At 33.7% G+C, this 19242-nt stretch overlaps 1 protein-coding gene across 8 annotated transcripts in view; it reads right to left on the bottom strand.

Moving 5' to 3' along the window:
- The window catches only part of DLG1 (discs large MAGUK scaffold protein 1), a 322859-nt gene that overhangs the window by 291402 nt on the left and 12215 nt on the right, over window positions 1-19242 (bottom strand). For all 8 annotated transcript variants that reach the window (XM_036875079.2, XM_036875080.2, XM_036875085.2 and 5 more), the window contains exon 4: window positions 18126-18292. In XM_036875079.2, coding sequence (XP_036730974.1) covers window positions 18126-18292 — 167 coding nt within the window. The remainder of the gene's footprint in view (window positions 1-18125; window positions 18293-19242) is intronic.

Below are 19242 nucleotides of genomic sequence, written 5' to 3'. Positions count from 1 at the left end.
GAAGGACAGACAACCTGGAAATCACATATTAGGCTGGAAATTGGGTGTAGCCCTTTTTTCCCACCTATCCCAAACATGATTTGCTTCCCACATGAAAAGGTAAAGCCCACTCAAGGCTCATGACTCCTAAAATAATTAAAATTAATCATTTTTTGAAGAATACTGAAGACATTGTAGGTAATATCTAAGTACTAACTAGGCACTTGCACTTTGTAAAGAAAAATTAATAAGTATATGAAGTTCTTTGGCTGGTTTCTCTCAGTATGCTGAAATTTATTTCATGTAAAGTTTTTATTATACCTAAAATAGTCAAGCCCAGAGAGAAAAGGCATTCCTAAGTTTGGCAGATCTTAAAACAGTGGTGGGGGGGGTTGAAAATCACTACACAAAGAGACAGAAATAGTGTTTCAGCCCATTAACAGGATGTGTAACTTGTCATTTTCTTTGGGTGTCGAGGGGGGGGGTCTCAATTTTCCCTTTTATAAAATAAAAAAGCTCAATGACTCTAAGAGTCATAAAATTTATGTCTCTATTTCTAAATTCATTGGATTCTAAGCTCTAGATTATAAGGGCAAGACTCAAGAATATCTCATTATTTACCACTTTATCCACAGCACCAGGTGACCAGAATGTAAGAGGGGCTCAATAAATATTTGGTGAATTAGTGAACAGTCTGTATAGTAACTAAACTATAGGTGATTACAAAATTAGAAGTCTGAAACAATCCTGAAAATTTTACCCCATTTTCCCATTAAAAGCAATTTAAAACAGTTTTGTGAACTTTAATATAGGCCTATAAGAATATAGATGAAATAATCAAATATCTACTTTAAACTGACTATATACATATTTATATATATAAAACAACACAGACTATTAAAATAATACATCTAAAATATTACTTTAATTCACTGACATTCAGGAAACAATTTCAGTGAAACTGTATTTACCTTAAAAGTTAAGGTCATCATTATAACTATGGCACTTTTTAAACATCTAATCATTTTGATTTCAAACATCAATTTCACTTCCAAGTTGATTAGATGTTGCACTTTTTGAATCCATGTATTAAAATGTCACCTGAATTATCCCAAATCACTATTAAAACCTATTCACAAGAAATGCAAACTAAAACCACAATGAGATATCACCTCACACCAGTTAGGATGGCCACCATCCAAAAGACAAACAACAACAAATGTTGGCAAGGAGAAAGGGGAACCCTCCTACACTGCTGGTGGGAGTGTAAATTAGTTCAACCATTGTGGAAAGCAGTATGGAGGTTCCTCAAAAAACTCAAAATAGAAATACCATTTGACCCAGGAATTCCACTCCCAGGAATTTACCCTAAGAATGCAGCACCCCAGTTTGAAAAAGACAGATGCATCCTTATGTTTATTGCAGCACTATTTACAATAGCCAAGAAATGGAAGCAACCTAGTGTCCATCAGTAGATGAATGGATAAAGAAGAAGTGCTACATAAACACAATGGAATATTATTCAGCCATATGAAGAAAATAAATCCTACCATTTGTAACAACATGGATGGAGCTAGAGGGTATTATGCTCAGTGAAATAATCCAGGCAGAGAAAGACAAGTATCAAATGGTTTCACTCATCTGTGGAGTATAAGAACAAAGCAAAAACTGAAGGAACAAAACAGCAACAAACTCACAGAACCCAAGAATGGACTAACAGTTACCACAGGGAAAGGGACTGGGGGAAGGAAGGGATAAGGGAGAAAAAGGGGCATTAAGATTAGCACACATAATGTAGGTGAGGGGGGCACAGGGAAGGCAGTATAACACAGAGAAGACAAGTAGTGATTCTACAGCATCTTACTACGCCTGTGGACAGTGACTCAAATGGGATATGGAGTGGGGACTTGATAATGGGGGGAGTCTAGTAACCAGATGTTTCTCATGTAATTGTACATTAATGATACCAAAATAAAAAGGTTTTAAAAATGAATTATTCAGGTTACGGGTTTATGGTTTTCTAAAACAAATAAATAAATATTTTTTAAAAACCTATTCACATAACAGAAAGACAATTTTTCCCATTTGTTCTGAAGGTATACATTATAATCTGTGTAATATAACACTTACTATATTATTCTTTAGTATATTTTTTAATCTTTCAAAAAAGGCTGCGTATAAAAAAAAGTAGCCTATCCTTGCCAGTTTTTAAGGTTGTATCAGGAATGATTATTTAATCTGTGTTAAATTCTACACTCATTGCACCTTCTATAAACATCCAAACTGGCACTGACCAAGGACATTTCAAGTCAGTGTGTTCTTCTCAAACAGTCATTTGCTGTGCAAAATAATTTAGAAAATACCCTCTCGTAAGAGCAACTTTCAGAAGGTCTTAAATATAAGACTTTATATTATATTATATTATAATATATTATATTAAGAAGGTCTTAAATATAAGACTTTTTGTCAACATTAGTGACACCTCAACTAATGGTCTGGCATATAAGCTAATCAACAGTATTTTAGAATACCAATGGCTTTCTATATATAGGTAATCATTTCCAACCATGATATAACAGGTAACAGACTGACTCTCCTGCCTTAAAACAGCTATAGAACTGGACAAATAGATAACAAAGAATAATTTTCAGATACTGGAAAAAGGGCAATGCAAAACAGTGACCCCAGTGAGAAGAAAAACAAATGAGGTGAGTTTCCAGGCTGCATAAGGAGGAAGGGAAACTAAACAAGGCCCAGCAACCTAAGGTAAGTACAGAATTGAGATAAGCTAAGAAATGGAGAATTCATCTTCAAGTTGAGAATTCAGAAAAGCCCAGGTGTCTAAAATACACAGGTAAGAGTGTCAGAGAGAAGAGAGCACCACACACCTTCAGTACCCATGAGTTTTCAGATTTCTTTTGATCAGTCATGCACTGATAAGAAAGGCTAGGGAAAGAACCCTAGAAAGAAGGTGCAACAATCCTCAGAACTCAACACAGGATCAAGAATAACAGAAAAACTGTTATAATATACAGGGCCCTCGGCAGAGTACTCAGAACAGTACAGACATACCTTGCAATTTATTGCACTACACAATACTGCATTTCTTACAAGTTGAAGGTTTGTGGCAACCCTGCATCAAGCAAGTCTACAGTGTTATTTTTCCAACAGCATTTGTTCACTCTGTCTCTGTGTCATACACTATGTCATACTGCTAAGAATTTAGAAATTTTCACAATATTTCAAACTTTTCATTATTATATTTTTTATGGTGATCTGTGATCAGTAAGCTTTGATATTGCTTTTATAACTGTTTTGAGGTGTCACGAACTATGTCCATAAAAAGGTGGTGAACTTGACAAATAAATGTGTGTGTTCTGACTCCTCCACTGACTGGCTGTACCCACCTCTGTCTCTCTCCCTCTCTTCAGGTCTCCCTCTTCACTGAGACACAATATTGGAATTAGGCTAATTAATAGCCCTAAAATGGCCTCCAAGAGTTCAAGTGGAAGGAAGAGTTATACATCTCACACTTTAAATCAAAAGCTAGAAATGATTAAGCTTAGTGAGGATGGCCTGTTTGAAAGCCAAGACAGCTTGGCCTCTTGCACCAAATAGCTAAACTGTGAATGCAAAGGAAAAGCTCTTGAAGGAAATTAAAATGCTATCCTGGTGAATACATGAATGCTAAGCAAGTGAAACGGCCTTATTGCTGATATGAAGAGAGTTTAGTCTGGATAGAAGATCAAACCAGCCACAACTTCCTCTTAAGCCAAAGCGTGATCCACAGCAAGGCCCTAACTCTCTTCAATTCTGTGAAGGCTGACAGAGGTGAGGAAGCTGCAGAAGAAAACATGGAAGCTAGCAGAGGATGGTTTAAAGGTTTAATGAAAGAAGCCATCTCTGTAACATAAAAGTGAAAGGTGAAGGAGCAAGTGTTATGCTGAAGCTGCAGCAAGTTATCCATTAGATCTAGCTAAGATCACTAATGAGGGTGGCTACACTAAACAATGTAGATTTTCAATGTAGATAAAACAGCTTTATAGGCCACCTAAGACTTTGCTAGCTAGAGAGAAGTCAAAAGCTAGAACTCAAAAGCTAGACTCAAGAATAGCTAGAAAGAAGTCAATGTGTGGCTTCAAAACTTCAAAGGACAGGCTGGCTCTCATAAGGGGATAATGTAGCTGGTGACTTTAAGTTGAATCCAATGCTCGTTGACCATTCCAAGACTCCTAGGGCCCTTAAGAATAATCTAAGCAGACTGTGCCTTTGGTCTATAAATGAAATAAAGCCTGGATAACAGCACATCTGTTCACAGCATGGTTTACTGAATATTTTAAGCCAACTGTTGAGACCTACTGCTCAGAAAAAAAGATTACTTTCAAAATATGACTACTCCTTGACAATGAACCTAGAGCTCTGATGGAGATATACAATGAGATTATTGTTGTTTTTATGCCTGCTAACACAACATCCATTCTGCAGCTCAAGGAGTCATTTTAACTTTCAAGTCTCATTACTAGAAATACATTTCATAAAGCTATGGCTGCCATAATGGCATTTCTGATGGATCTGAGCCAGGTAAATTGAAAACCTTCTGGGAAGGGTTCACCATTCTAGGTTCCATTAAGAACATTTGTGATTCATGGGAAGAGGTCAAAATATTAAATGAACAGGAATTTGAAAGAAGTGAATTTAAACCTTCATGGGTGACTTTAAGGGGGTTCAAGCCTGCAGTGGAGGAAGGAACTGAATATGTGGTGAAAATAGCAAGAGAACCAGAATTAGAGGTAGAGCCTGAAGATGTGACTGAATTGTTTCAATCTCATGATAAAACCTCAATGGATGAGGAAATGCTTCTCATGGATGAACAAAGAAAGTGGTTTCTTGAGATGGAATCTACTGGTGAAGATGTGTGCAAACTGTTGAAATGACAACAAATTTAGAATATTTTATAAACTTAGTTGATAAAACAGCAACAAGGTTTGAGAGATTGACTCCAATTTTGAAAGAAGTTCTAGTGCAGGTAAAATGCTGTCCAACATCATTGCATGCCATAGAAAAATCGTTTATGAAAGGAAGACTCAACTGATGCAGCCAACTTATTTTAGGAAATTGCCACAGTCACCCCAAGCTTCAGCAACCACCACCCTGATCAGTCAGCAGCCATTAACATCAAGGCAAGACCCTCCACCAGCAAAAAAATTATGATTTGCTGAAAGTTCAGATGGTGGTTAGCATCTTATAGCAATTAAGTATTTTTTAAATTAAGGAGTCATTAAGGATGACAGGAGGGAGATTACTGGTATTACATAAGGAGAGGAGAGAATAATCTTATGGTTTCAATAAGGAACATTGTGGTTACAACATTCACCCATATTATCAAGTCCCTCACCATACCCCATTGCAGTCACTGTCCGTCAGTGCAGTAAGATGCTATAGGGTCACTGCTTGTCTTCTCTGTGCTGTACTGCCTAATGAAGTATTTTTTAATTGAAGTATGGACATTATTTTTTAAGACAATACTATTATACACTCAACAGACAACAATATAGTATAAACATAAATTTTATGTGCACAGGGAAACCAAAAAATTCATTTGATTTGCTTTATTGCAATATTCATTTTATTGTGATAGTCTGGAACTGAACCTGTAGTATCTCAGAGGTATGCCTATACTGTCACAATACTGGGATAAAATTAACCCTATACAAAAGGCCACTTAGTCCCACTAAAATAGCTTAAAAGCAAGCTTCAAAAAGATCAATTCATTTCCAAGCATTTTAACTGGATAATAATACAAAGCTCAAGAATATTTAAAGAAATACAAAAAATACCAAGACTCCCAAAAAGGTAAAATCTGTAATGTCTGCCAAATCCAATAGAAATTTACCAGGTATATAAAGAAGCAGGAAAATACAACCATGAAAAGCGAAAAATCAATCAATAGAAAAAGATTCAGAAATGACAGATGAGTGCACAAGTACATTTTAAAAATTATTATAAATCTGCTCTGTAATAGATTCATGATGACAGGAGGGAGATTACTGGTATTACATAAGGAGAGGAGAGAATAGGGCTCCAAAAAGAAAAAATCAAGAGCATAAAGAAACTGTTAGTATTAATTATTTGAGACTGTGACTTTCACATAATTGCAAACATATTTCTATAAAGTTAGGAATTTTTACAATAAGCATGTATCGCTTTGGCAAACCAAAAAGGGGGGAGGGTGTTTTTTTTAAGAGCATAGGAGGAGATGTCACTGCTCTAATACTGAAGATAGTAATAAGTGCAGAAAACAGGTAATGAACAATTAAAATTATTTAAATGAGTTACTGAAAGCATCATATCACCAAAACTCATAATTCAAGACTAATTGGGGGGTGCCTTCTTGCAGCATATAAATCTACAACCACTGTGGCACACTTAAGCTTAAACACTGACTTTTGTTTTCCTAGTAATTGTATAGTATTTTGCCAAGTTTTCTCCTAAATTAACAGCTTGGCATAATATGGCAGTTGTTTCATATCTCTAATAGCATTTCATTATATTTTTCACTTCCATTTCAAAGTTAATGATTAAGGGGCATGTTCTTTAGTTCTATCACTGGCAAGCATCATTTAACACTGGAGCAAGATTGTCCTAAGATATGAAAACTTTACATAACAGTGAATGCAAAAATAACAGCATAGTCATCAAAATCACTTGCTGACATCTCATATACAATTCACTTAGTACACCTATCAGTTTTTGTCTTGATGAAATTTTTAAATTACAGGGTCTACATAGAGGTTGTGTATTATTTCAAATTTCATATATTTTTATTTATTTATCAATAATATACCACTTAAAAGTTGGAATTAAATGAGACAGTACTGTACATCTGGTGGTGGGAGAGGGAGTTCAAACTAGTCTCTGAGAGTCAGAGATGTTCTGATAGAGAAATAAAATACCAGAAAGAAAGATAAGAACCTGAGGACACTGATAAAGGAAATAGAAAAAGGAGGTGACCACGAATACACAGTGTTGTCAATTATTTTGAAGGCAGGAAACAAAATGGTGACAATTCATGAAGGTGTGCTGTAAAATTTTGTCAGCTATCTTCCAAAGTCCATAGTAAGAACTGAAGTGGAGGTGAGCTTCAGGGATATAGAATTATACATTAGATGTTACCAAAGATATGTACTGAATTTGAATATAGACTAATCATGGCACTGTATAGGCACCCCTCATTTTATTGTGTTTCACTAATTCTGCTTTGCAGATACTGTGCTTTTTACAAATTGAAAGTTGGTGGCAATCTTGCATCAAGCAAGTTCATTAGTGCCATTTTTTCAGCAGCATTTGCTCACTTAGTGTCTGTGTCACATTTTGGCAATTCTTGCAAAATTTGAAATTTTTAAATTATTATATTTGTTATGGTGATCTGTCAATAGGGATTATGACTCTTCAAAACTCAGATGATGGCTGGCATATTTTAGCAATACAGTATTTTTTAATTAAAGCACATACATCATTATTTTTTTGACATAATGCTATTGCATGCTTAATAGACTACAGTATAGTGTAAACGTTGTTTTATGTGCACTAGGAAACCAGAAAATTCATTTGATTCACATTACTGTAAAATTCCCTTTATTGGGCCAGTCTGGAACAGAACTAGCCATTATCTCTGAAGTATGCCTATATAGACAATTGCACTGTATCAATTTTCAATTTTCTCAGTCTGAAAACTGTACACTAGAAGTTTTAATATATACTCATATAAAATAAAATAATGTTTTTAGGAAAATATTCTTTTTCATAGGAGATACATGCTGAAGTATTTAAGAGAAAAGATTCATGATATCTGCAATTTGCTCTCAAATGGGTCGGCAAAAATAAAAGTTTTATGTGTGTGTACACAGATAGCAAGTGAATGTGACAAAATGGCAATTCTATTATTCTGTATATAAATTTTTTTCAAAATAATAAACTTCAGAGACTGAAAAAGGGCTCAAATAACAGTAAGTTCTCACAGGAAAGGTAAAGGGTGCTATAGGCATTGAGGAGAGATTAGTTTCAACTAAAAGATGGGTGAAGACCTCACATAGAAGATTCCTAAGCTGGGCCAAGCAAAATGGGGAAAGGCAGAGACATTCCAGTTGAACAGAATGGCACAAGGGCACTGGAACAAAGAATTTCAGGAATAACAAATATTCTACTTCAACCCCAAAGTTGAATTTGTAAGAGGCAGTGGTGGTAGTGTTCACATAACTTGAAATGTTCTTATCAAAAAATAGGACTTAAGCAATTAGCTCTTTTCTAAAAAAGGAATGAAACCAATGAGATTATTTTTCAAAAATTTTCCTCACCCTTTCTGGAAACAAACCAAACTTGCAGTTTACTCTAACACAGAAATTATCAGTCTACCAGAACTGTATGTAATTCTTACAGAGAAAAATGTTAGTGAAAAACTGAATAAGTATTCTTAATTCATCATATAAACAGACAACTAAAAACTTTAAAAACTGGTGGAAACCTTAATTGAAACTTATCTATCCATCCTCAAGACTTAGTAATTTTTAGAAATGTTACTACAAAGAAACAACTCTCAACAGTAGTTTTAAGAAAAATGGGAGAATGTTAAATGATTAAAAATAAAATAGTTGTTTTGTTTTGTAGTTATTTTTTAAAAGCTAAATAAAAAGCACCTTATTTCAGAGAAGAGATTTAAAAATGGCATTTTAAGTCAGTCTTAACATCTATCATCAGAAAAATATTATCTCAGAATAAAATACCTACATTTTCTTAAGGACTCAAATCCAATAACTGGTGCTCTGGTTCACTGCAGCAGTTTGGAATTATAAAACTTAGAAATAGGTCAAATGCCTGATATCCACAGATGAATACTAGGCAGCAATTAATAATAATGTGGTAAATAGGTAAGTGGATGGATGATGGATGATGGGTGGATGGATGGAAAGAAGATAGCTAAAGCATAATTAAGATATGCTGAAACATAAAGCTGCAAAAGCCCCAGTGAAAAACAGTGTTAGTATAATATGATTACTTGTGGAGTTCCTAAAATTAATATTAGATATATGCATAGAAAGTGCATGTGAATATGTGACACCAAACCATTTTAAGCATCCAATACTGTAAAGAGGGATTTTTCTTAGGTTATACATTTCTGCAAATTTTGTTTAAACAAACTGGCCTGTTATGCTTCTATCTAAAAAATTAGTCCTTTCTTCCTTATTTTATTAAAGTTATTGTGATATTTTCATTTGTCTAGGTAACAAGTCCAATTACCAAGAAAGTTTTTAAAGTAAGAGAGAAACATCTGCCTTGTAGCCTTAAATTCTGAGTTCTAATCTGTTTTCTATATGATAATAATTTAAGTTTGGGTAATCAGAACATCCCTGAATGACAGTTTGCTTAATTCTAAAGTGAGTTATCAATTCCAAGTACTAAAGACCAATATACGAATACCTGGCTTATCTCATTTTAGAAGACTACAGCAAGAATCCAAGCTCCTATGACATCTCAAAATATTATAATGTATGTGAATGTGTCCTTTAAACTACGCAATTTGAAAATAATGCTATTATTATGATCCATTCTTATGGAACACGTGAGTGTTTTTAAGAAAGGAAGTAGAACATATTGTATGGTTTAAAAACATTAATACCTCAATATATTTAGACCAACGTTTTTCAAATTTTATTTTACCATTTCTGGGGTAAAAGGCTAAAGCTGGAAGACTGAGGTGTCATCTGCCTCTATACTCCTTCCTCTCAAAGATAATACTTCAAAAAACAAAATCTCACGGAAGAGAGAAACAGAAACCATCACTGCTGGCTGATTCTAGTTCTGGGACAGTGGAAGTTCAAAAGGAACTTGGGGAAACTGCCAGAAATCAAGGACATGATGAAAGATTAATGGAAGCATGTCAAAAGGACATAGAAGGATCCCTTCAAGGGATTCCTCAAATTTGGAGTCATTTGAGTATCCAAAGAATAGTAACTGAAATGGATTGTAAACACTGAATAAATAAAAATCTCTCAGTCCATAGTGGCAGTTTTTTAGAGAGAGAAAGAAAAAGGGGAAGAATTTATTAGCCACCTTTGGAGAAGATTTTAGCACAAACTCTAAAAAACTAGTCATTAAAAGAAAATGTAAGCTTTACCCTTATGTATTCCTTTCCCATTAATCATAAAACCTGTCTTTTTAGGAGGAACAAAGAGTTCATTCCCAGTTGATGAGGAAAAGTACTTTCTAAAAAAATCTGAGGTACAGCTAATACACATTAGTTTCCGGTGCACAACATAGTGATTTAACAATTTTATACATTACAAAATGCTCATTTTGATAAATGTAGTTACAATCTGTCACCAATACAATAAAAGTGACTATATTCCCTATGCCCCACATTTCATTTCTGTGACACACACACACACACACATCTCTTCTTTATCCATTCATCTATTGGTGGACACTAAGGTTGCTTCCAAATCATGGCTATTGTAAACAATGCTGTGATGAAAGTTAAGAGTGCATTATCTTTTTTAATTACTGTTTTTGTTTTCTTCAGGTAAATACCCAAAATGGAATTCCTGGGTCACATGGTATTTGTATTTTTAGTTTTTGAGGAACCTCCACACTGTTTTCCATAGTGGCTATACCAATTTACATTCCCAGCAACAGTGCTGGAGGATTCCCTTTTCTCCACATTTGTTGTCTGTCTTTTTGACAGTGGCCATTCTGACAGGTGTGAAGTGATATCTCGCTGTGGTTTTGATTTGCATTTCCCTGATGATTAGTGATACTGAGCATCTTGGGGAAGTATACTTTTTATAGAATACTACCTAATAAATACAAATGGAATGAGAAAATTATGGGAGGACACAACATTGTGAAATTTTTAATGAAATAAGTGATTCAGGAAAAGATCATTAATGGGTAAATCAGGTTAAAAAGTCACTCAATACAAGGTGCTAAAGTACTACCCCAGAGATACTACAGAGAGAGAAACATACCCATACAATGGAGGACCCAGAGGCAGCCACCTCTGAACTCCCATCACAAGTGCAACCTTGTATTGTGTGCTTCCTAATGTAATACAGTATTCAGTACAATATAACAGTATAAAGTCTGTTTACCAAAAACGAGTCTAATCAATCTTTACATCTAATTAATTCCCTGTTACTAGAAATACAAGACTTTATGGAGATAGACAAATGCTCATTCACATGAAATTTTATAAACTGCAGTATGGATTTATAGTTGTAAATGTGAAAAGCAAAAAAAAGTTTCTGACAAAAAATAAAGTGGAATGTCTTCAGGGCCCTGGAGTTGAAAAACATTTCAATAGGCACAAAGAGCATCAACTGTAAACTGGACTACAATAAATTTAATAATCTTGATTACGTAAAGACAAAATTAAGAACATGACTCAGAGTGGAAGAAAATATGTTATACATATATCCAACAAAGGAATCATATCCAGATACAGACCAACTAAAAATTAGTAATATAAGTGACAGACACTTCACAGAAGATAGCAAAATGAGCAATACGCATATGAAAAGGTGCTTGTTAATTGTCAATCTTGTTAATGATAAAAGAAAATGCAAATACAACAAGCATGAAATACCACTACACATCTACTGGAATGGTTAAAATATTAAAGAAAAGACTGACAAATAACAAGTGTTAGTGAATATGTGAAGCAACTGAAACTTGCACATACTGGTAGTATCTATAACAACTCTGCAAAACCATTGTCGTTATGTTCCAGCCACTGGGTATATACACAACAGAAATGCATGCACAAGTGCACAGAAAAACACACATACTCAGTTCTGCTGTTTTGAAAATACAAATTTGTTTTCCAATGTGATTGATACATTAGGAATAAATATGAGCCTTATGCAAATTTCACGTTTGCTTATGCTTCATCTTGTCCACAGAAACACTTCGGTAAGGGCAGAAAATTACACTGAGATGAAATGAGCCACACAGGAAGTACACAAAATGTACACATTTCAGACTTTAGTTCATTGAGTGTTAATGAGTCACACTCATCCACACACCTGGTATTAACAACTCTTCATCTAATTTCAGATAATCCACCTCTGCCCCCTACCAGCACTTTCCAATTATTCAGAAGCTGCAACACTGACACACATTCCCTTAGCAAACAAGGTCTTTTTTCAAGGTAAAATGCCGTATTTGTTGTAGTATTTATGTATTTCTTAACCATTTAACGTGTGAAACTGTGCTGCCATTTTTAATAGGTTCTTAATCTTCTTTTACATATGTCAATCACCAAGTTTTGAGTTTTGACCCTAACCCCATTTTTTCCATAAGCCCTATGGTTTTAACCACACTATTTTGCAGAATGTGGTTATTTTAAAGAATGTGTATGTTGTGCTATGGCAGGACTGACTGTAAAAGAGTGTTCAAAGCAGCATTAACCCAAAACTGGAAGCAATCCAAATGGCCAAAAACAGAATGGATAAATACCCTGTGATAGCTCACACAATGGAGTATTATATAAAGGAAGAATGAGTTGAAGAATATAACTTCAACTCATGGATGAAATTCTCAAATAAAAGAAAAAGGAAGCTAGACACAAGAGAATACATACTATGTGAATCTGTTAATATGTAATTTTAAAAGAGGCAAAACTAGCCTGTGGTGTTAGGTATTAGGATAGTCCTTTGAGTTAAAGGGAGTAAGTAGTGAATACGCAAGGTACAAGAGAGACTTTGGGGTACCGGTATATATTTTTTAATTGAGCTGTAATGGATATACCATAAAATTCACCAAATTCTAAAGTGCTGTGTTCTTTTAGTATATTCACAGAGTTGTGCAACCATCACAACTATCAAATTTTAGAACCCATTACCAGTCATTCCACTTTCATTTTCTTGATCTGCTATATTCATTATATAGTAATTCATCAAGCTATACATTTATGATTTGTGCACCTTTATATGAAAATATATTATACAGTACTTCAATAAAATTTTTTAAGTTAGTGTTTAGAGGACTTCAGTTAACCCAGTTAGACTGAATATATTCTTTCAACTCTACTATCTCCTAAAACTCTACTTAAAGCAGATGGATTATTTTAAAGCATTAAATCACAAGGTCAAAGACAAGGGGAAAGGAAATATCCTCCATACACTACTGAGAGAATTCCCTCCCCTGAAGATGAATGCAGAGGGTGAAACAGGGGGCTTTGAGATAGTAGTGACAACTGGAAACACAAGTACATCATTAAAAGCAACTAAGTGTGTATTCATTCAGACAAAACTGGCCTCATACTTTTTTTTTACAGTCATACTATGTCTCCTGCTCTACAACCTGTTTTCAATCATTAATAACATACAGCAGATCTATAGACCACAGTTTTATGTCTGCTACTTTATATTGTATTAAGTGGCCATACCATGTGTTTGGATTCCAGTTTCTCAGTGATAATCACTTAGACTGTTTCCCTATTGGTTTTTATTAAATAATAATAATGCAATATTATTAAATAATAATAATGTAACATTAACACTACAAACAATATTGCAATGAGGGTGCATATATATATATATATATCTTAATATGTATTGATAATTTGTGTGAGTACATCTGTCACATATGCTGGATCAAAGAATATGAATATATACTGTAGTCTTTCAAAAAGGTTGCATCACTACTCTCCCACCAATAGCATAAGAGTTTCTGTTTCCTCACATTTAATTCACCTTTGACAATCAAACAGTTAAAAATATTCACAATGTGAATTTAATTTGCATTTTAAAAATTAGGTGAGCATCTCTTCACAGGCTTATTGGCACATTTGTATTTCTTCTCTAAACTGCCCATTCACACACTGATCACCTTCCTATTCAATGCAGGCTTTTTCTTACTGAAAGAGGTTTGAGATGAGAAGGTTGGAAATTAGTCCTTCTTCACATGTGTGACAAAAATTTCCCCACTGTATCACTTCCCATTTATTTAATGTATCTTTCTATATGAAGTTCTACAATCAAAGTTTGAAATAATCAAATTTTAAGTCCACAAAGAAATTCTACAAGGTCAGCATTTTTAAACTTTGAATTTTTCTGTGTTTTAGCTGTCATGCTTAGAAAGCATTTCCTATCCAAAAATCATTACGAAATTTATTTTTATTGTTCCTTTTTGTTAACCTTTGGATCTTTGATCTACTTGAAATTAACTATTGTCAGTAACAGGATTCCCACAGACTATTTGTGTACCCTCAAAATTCATGTTAAAATCCTAATCCCCAATGTGATGGTTATTAGGAAGTATGGCCTTTGGGAGGTTACTATGTCATGAGGGTGGAACCTTCATGAATGGGATTAACACCTTTATAAAGGAGACCCCAGCAAGCCCTCTTACCCCTTTCTCGATGTGAGGACAAAGAGAAGGTAAGATGGCCATCTATGAAACAGGAAGTGGGATCTCACAGGACACTGAATCTACTGGTGACTTGATCTTGGACTTACCAGCTTCCAGAACTATAAGAAATCAATCTGTGTTGTTAATAAACCACACAGTCTATAGTGTTGTATTACAGCAGCCAGAAAGGAGTAAGATGGGACAGTGCATCCTTTCCTGTTGGAATCTGTCATTAAATCAAGCAATTTCTCCTACTCAAGTCTTGTTTCCTTTCAAATACTCTTCCTTAAGTATTTAATTAACTCTTATTTTAGAATAATTTGTTTTTATAAAAATGACACATGCTCATTATTTTTAAAAAATTTAGAGTACTAAAAAAGAAAAAATCCCCACCACCTAAAAACAATCATTAATATTAAGCAGACATTTCCCAAACATCTCACTAGGCATACATTCAAAGTAAAGCAGAGAAATGCCAAGAACAAAAATAGTCCAAGAAAATGTGATACTAATCATGTCATTTTAAAAATAAGTGGTATTAATTTCATTTTACTACATCAGAAGAAGTAGGAGTAACAACATTACACGCTACAAATTAACTGACAAATAAGGATCTGGAAAGAGATCAGTTATCAACTGAAAAAAAACAGACAAGAAAGAAAAGTGGATAGATGGCTTTACACACAAAGATTTTCACTTTAAAAGTAAGAGGCAAGCCCTGGTGGAAATTGATCAATCTCTTTACAAACACTTTTTGCAAAAATAACCCTCATCACGATAATCCTGCAAAAAGTGAACATAAAGTGAAAGAGACAAGATTATGTTGAATGCAATTTTGTCAGAAAAAGATTATCTTAATTTTCATCCAAGAATTAGTGCACAAATGTAGTAACATAAATTTTGTACAAAACATTTTCAAAATTTTCAGATTATTTTTCAACTTACAGTCAAATAAAAACTGTTCTTGTATTTCTTTTAATTTGTGTCAGAGGATTCTCTTCAACTGTATAAGGTGAATTAAATGACCTAAGACCCTTTTCAGTCCTAAACTTTATGCCTCTAAGTAGGAAATGAAACAAGTCAAATCAAAGGTCACTTGACCAAGTTTTCTGTACAAATGAAGCATAAATGGAGAGGTAATAGGGGAATACCTTCCTTCTCTTACAGCACCCTCAACAAAAAAATACCTCTAAACATACCAGGTTATTTCTTTAAAAGTCATTATAACTGTCATCCCTCAGTGTGTTTCAAAACTATTTACATTTTCAGACTAACACCTGTCAGGGTATTCTGTCATCTCTCTAAAACAGTACTTCCCCTTCAACTGGCCTTAGTTTACTCAAGTTTAATATACACAGATTGTTTCCTCTTTTTTAAAAATCTAGGACTTGACAGACATATCCCCATGTTACCCTTACTAAGTCCATCTATGAATGGGTAGAGATTACAAATATTACTAAAGGAATTTTCCATGTGCCAAGCCCTAAGCAACATTTTGTAATCATATTCCCTTCTCATCCATTTTCCTAACTAATAAAATCTGAGGTTTGCATCTGAAAGTTCCTATTTTCCTATTCATTTTAGGTGCCTTTATCCACGTCCGTAATATACCTTTCAAGGGATGCAGAAAATAGCACTGCACACAAAATTCTAAGTTTCAGTGTCTCATGATTTTATAAAAGTTGAAATGTTTCCAAAACCAACCTTAATGAAATTCAGTGCATTGTTGATCTTTCTGACTGAAATCTATATGGAAATTAACTCTCAGCTTGCAGAACTATCCATTTATTCAACATAAATATTTACTGGTTAAAAGTTTCTGTGATGACTGCCCTTGTACTGTTCACCATGTAACTTAGTCACTATGTAAGAATTTGTTCTCCATGTAAGAACTTGTTCGTTATGCTTCAGAAGATTGGAGACTGACGAAAATTAGGCTTGGGGTGGATTAATGATTGTGCATTGAGCATTGACTCCCCTATACAGAATTTTATTGTTGTTAACAACCATTTGATCAATAAATATGAGAGATGCCCTAACAACAACAACCAAAAAAAAGTACACACTTCCAATTGTAAAATAAATAAGTAACCGGGATGTAATGTATAGCATAAGGAATATAGTCAAAATATTGTAACAACTTGGTATGGTGATAGCTGGTACCTAGAATTATCATGTATATAAATGTTGAATCACTGTGTTGTACACCTGAAACTAATGTAATGTAACACTGTGTGTCAACTACCCTTCAATAAAAAATAATTATCTAAAAAAAATATATATATATATTTACTGGTTACACTGAATCAGCCATAATCTAAACAATCTTATAAAAATAGGCAAATCAACTATAAGAACTCTGTGCTTTATAATCATAGTTGAGCATCAAATCAGACAATAGAAAAACTAAGTAATTAAAGTCATTTCTCAAAATTTAACATGTTTTAAAATTTAGGACCACATAAGCACATTTTAAAATCTAGGACCACATAAGCAAATTTTAAAATCTAGGACCACAATAAATGCGAAATAGAAATGAATTATTAACATTTTACAAGTCTATTTGAAATGGACTATCATAAGTACAAATGATTTATCAACTAAAGGGTATAGAAATTGAAGTTATCTAAGACAAACTGATTAAAAAAAGAGAGAAAAAGAGGATACACAGGCAGCACTAGAATCTCTAATCAAAGAGAAACATGTAAGTACATACCAGGATTAGTAAAGAAAACTGTGAGTTGGATGTTAAGAGATTTAAAATTCAAAGTTAGACTTGCCCAAACTGCCGGAATAAGCTAGGTCAAATCATTCATTTTCTTCTGGACCTTAATTTCCTTATCTTTAAAATGAAGGAGTGGGATTTGATGTTCTGATTCCGCCTGCTGTAAAATTCTGTAGTTCTATGTTACTTAAGACAAAAGAGAAAACTGAAAAACTGTCTACTTTATTTCCAAAGGCTGTCTGGTTGCTGTCCACCACTTTTCCCTGATTACTCACCAAACAGAAGCGGACTCAATAATCCAGGTACTTTTCTAGTACTATCTAAAAGGGACCAGAATCAAATTCAGTCAGAAACCACCTCAAATGACTAACGTGTATCAGACAGAATCCTCACTACAAAATACCTCATATTTCTGTTATGTCAAATCTAAGTCTACAGCATATCACAACAGATTCTGTTATGTCAAATCTAAGTCTACAGCATATCACAACAGAAAAAAACTATTTACTAAAGTAGTTATGAAAATGTAAACAAGACAGTTTTAACTACAGAAAAACACAGAAACCAATGTTGAGATTAAAATTTACTGATCAATCTCTAATAAGTTTTAATAATGCAATAAACAGATTGCCAGATAAAAGTCGCAACTTAACTGCCTAGGACCACAAAACTACACTCTATTTCTCAGAAAAAATACTAAAGCAAAACCATCTTTTCAAAGTACAATTTCCATCTAATTATCACACACATGGAGCCTCATGAAGGTCTGTCATGCAAAAGTATTTTTTAATAGCCTAAGGCAAGTACTTCAGACCTCAAACTATTCCATCATAATAAGACAGGGGCAACAGAGATTCTGACCTTTTATTTCCAAAAATATTTTTAATTCCAACCTCTTTATTCCATTATTAATTATATTTCCACAAAATGTCCATTTTAATAAGGTGAAAAGGCTTAGCAACACAAATAAATTGATTACTGAAAAACAGCTTAAGGGAGAAAATTTTTATCTTACCTCTACACTAGGGCTAAGGCTGCTTGGCAGTGTTTCGGAAGTCACAGTAGTGCTTGGAAGGCTGGAAATTTCCCAAGTATTCACAGGCTGTATTGGTTCAGACTGCTTTGAATGATCTACACATTTCGGATTATCCAGTAAGGTCACTTCATAAAATTCTTGAATATCTAAAAGGGAGGAAAGGAAAAGAAAAATTCAAAAGTACTTATATTTTCTAATTAATTGTTGTGCATTGCTCAAACAACTTAACTCAAAATCAGAATTTTTACTCTAGATTAGTAAAATAAGTCTTATAATACACTTGAACAATGAATATTTCTCATTTTATTATGTCACAATCATATCAGAAGCTTTCAGGGCAAAGTGTAAAAGTCATAGGTTTTTTTATACTTCAAGTCAGTTGCTGAGTTCAAATACCTACTCCATCACCAGCTGTATGTTTAGGCAAGTTACTTAACCTCTGATAACTTGCTTTTCATCATTGTGAATTGTTACAAGGATTGAGTGCAATACATATACTGTGCTCTATGACACATAATAGGCTCCTAACAGATAGTAGTTAATATTAGTCTGAATTCTGCAGATGAATCTTTACTGATATTTTTACCTCAGTATCCCCTTGATATAAACAGTAAGGATAGTATCAGTTAAGTGGTTTTAACTATCCTTCTAACCAAATTAAGACAAACAAAATAAGTTAAAATCAAAGAACTGTAAATGCCTTTAGATACCCTCTAGTTCAAATATTCAGAAATAAACTAAATATTTGTTCTTTTAGAAACAATCAGTTAAAAGTTTGAAAAAACTCTAAATTTATAAATTTACTTACAGTAGCACAGGATAATTTAGCAGATGAAGTTACTTTTCTTATTAGCTGGAATTATATGAACTTAGCATATTAACCACTGGTTACTCATGGTGTTCAGAAGCTTTAAGTGGTAGTTATATAATATTTAAGTTCACCACTATAAGTTCCTTATTCACCTACTGGTATAATTTTGAGTTGATTTCTTAAAGGAGGGAAATTATTAAAGCAAAGGTGAACATTATCCTGTATAGAATCATACACAGTAACAGAAATAACAACATTTAGACAGATAAATTTTACTTCTTGTTT

The sequence above is a fragment of the Manis pentadactyla genome, chromosome 1 (assembly GCF_030020395.1).
Source record: "Manis pentadactyla isolate mManPen7 chromosome 1, mManPen7.hap1, whole genome shotgun sequence".
In the NCBI taxonomy this organism is placed as follows: Eukaryota; Metazoa; Chordata; class Mammalia; order Pholidota; family Manidae; genus Manis; species Manis pentadactyla.
The sequence above is the reverse complement of the archived record's forward strand: the minus strand, read 5'-3'. Positions and strand labels throughout refer to the sequence as shown.